Below are 2,200 nucleotides of genomic sequence, written 5' to 3'. Positions count from 1 at the left end.
CAAAAAAGAATAAAGTTACATTAAGGTCCATGTATTACTAAGAGTATATTGACTTTGAAAATAATAGGTTTAAAATCTCTAATCAAAATATTTGGCCAGGTCGGCTTTAAGATCCGTCGGATTGTTATAATTATACACAGTCCCTCGATAGTTAAGTGTGTGTGTGGTTACTTCGTCAACCCCCGAAGCTTCGTAAATCTGGTCTTCAGTAGAGGTTGCGTAATTTTTATGTGTGCACCTACAATGTTAACATAGGTTTCCGAAAAAGATTGTGGTGAATTGGCCTTTTGGGGCGTGTAAGTGAGCTCTTTCTTGACAGGAGTGAGTGAGGAATCCAAGTGACCCGTTCTTGTCCAAGCAGCAGCTTGCAGCAAGCAATTCAGCCAAAAGCAACTGCAAACACGAAGCTCCCACCACTGATTAAAATATCGCAAAATAAACTCCATTAGCCATTTCTCTTCCATTATTACCTCCCTTTAAATAGCCTCTCCACTGCACCCTCCTCAACTCGTGCTAAAACCCCACAGCAGCAAAGCATTCCCAACGAAGACAAGAATCCTCTCTCACTCCTCAGTCGGTGCTTCCACACAGACAGCGATGGAGCCGAACATGGCGCCGCGGAGGCTGTGGCACGTGGTGCGCGCCGTGCTGTTCATGCTCCGCAAGGGCATGTCCAAGCGGAAGCTGTCCATGGACCTCCAGCTCCTCCTCCACCGCGGCAAGATCGCCGGCAAGGCCCTCAGCAGGCTCATGAGCGCCCACGGCCACCACGACCAGGCCGCCTCCAGGTCGGCCGCGGAGGCACCTCCGCCGGCGTCGTTGTCGCGCCGCACCCTCGACCCCGCGCTCGCCGTCTATGGCCCGCGCGGCGCCGGCCGCGAGGTGGAGTTCAGCTGCAGCAACACCCCGTCCTACCCGCCCGTCCAACTCATCCCCGCCAAGCGCCGCCGCCGCAACAACCGCCGCACCCACCGCGGCGCCAACGGCGCGGAGCCAGGGTGGTACAACTACGACGCGGCCGACATTGCCAAGGTCTTCGAGGTCCTCAACGACGAGCAGCTGCTGAACGAGGTCGTCGGCGACGGCGGTGCGGCGCCCCCCGCCGTGGTGGCGACGCCGTCCCCCGCGCTGTGGTCGAGCTTCGGCCGCAGCCCGGCGCCGGTGAGGCAGCTGCGGATCACCGACTCGCCGTTCCCGCTGAGGGACGACGCGGCGGATCTGGAGGGCGGGCTGGTGGATCAGGAGGCGGACGAGTTCATCAAGAAGTTCTACGACCAACTGCGCAGGCAGCAGAACCTCGCCGCCGCCACCCCGGAGTACGGCTACGCGGGTCGGGCCGCCGGCGTCGCGTACTAGGAGCTACACTCGCCTACGTGCCGATCGAAACGTCCATGCATATAGGTGTTAGCTACTTCCCGCGCGCATGCATCTTTCCGTTCCAAGTGTGAAGTGTGAACCTGCCTGCTCCAGTACATATATGGTTGTGATCTTGTGCATAGACCAAGCATGTTTGTACGTAGAGAGCTCACTTACTATCACTCTAATAACTTTCTTGGAGCTAGCTGTGAGATTTTTCGTGTTTGATCAGTTGCTGTAGATCCATATGCATGTACTATATCACTAGTTCACGACTACTAGTAGGTAACAAGATTGCACAACCTGCCATGTATATGCGCTGTGTATGGTAGACTAGCCGATCGAGTTTGTGGCTTTGTACTTGTCGTTCATCGAATTCAAACAAGGATGGCTCAGTGCTTCAGTCAGATTGTTTGTTGCTGATTTTGTTATCGTAAGTCGGTGCCAGTACCACAACACAGCGACAACAGTAGAGCGACTGTCCAATTTTTTTTTTCTTTTGAAGCGAGAACCATAGAACAATCGTTCTACGAAATTTTCATTAATCAATAATAGAAAAATACAGAGTGCCGAATTTCTTCAGTTGTTCGCGTATTGGTTTTGGAGAATCGGTCGACCTGTCAAACATCCGAGGATATCTGATATCTCAATCTCAGTTAATTGCTTTGGACCAGTATAGTACACTGCTTAGTTTTTTTTTGAAAAGGGGGTGTACCCCAGTCTCTGCATCAGAAAGATGCATACGGCTCATATTATTAAAAGGATAATCTAGTAACAAAGTCTTGAAAGGTCGTAGTGCAAACATAAACAAAAGCTCAAAAGAGGTAAGACCCAAAGCCACAAC

General features: G+C 52.1%; 1 protein-coding gene across 1 annotated transcript; it reads left to right on the top strand.

Moving 5' to 3' along the window:
- The first annotated feature begins 519 nt into the window (after window positions 1-519).
- LOC123151688 (uncharacterized) lies at window positions 520-1,759 on the top strand. The gene has a single exon (XM_044571356.1). The coding sequence runs from the start codon at window positions 598-600 to the stop codon at window positions 1,354-1,356; it is 759 nt and encodes a 252-aa protein (XP_044427291.1). The 5' UTR covers window positions 520-597; the 3' UTR covers window positions 1,357-1,759.
- Window positions 1,760-2,200: the final 441 nt, after the last annotated feature.

The sequence above is a fragment of the Triticum aestivum genome, chromosome 7A (genome assembly GCF_018294505.1).
Source record: "Triticum aestivum cultivar Chinese Spring chromosome 7A, IWGSC CS RefSeq v2.1, whole genome shotgun sequence".
NCBI lineage: Eukaryota > Viridiplantae > Streptophyta > Magnoliopsida > Poales > Poaceae > Triticum > Triticum aestivum.
Note: the sequence above shows the minus strand (reverse complement) of the source record. Positions and strands in the feature narration are given on the sequence as shown.

Excerpts from the sequence above, each read along its gene's own strand:
- LOC123151688 (XM_044571356.1), top strand. The coding sequence starts at position 598 with ATGGAGCCGAACATGGCGCCGCGGAGGCTGTGGCACGTGGTGCGCGCC.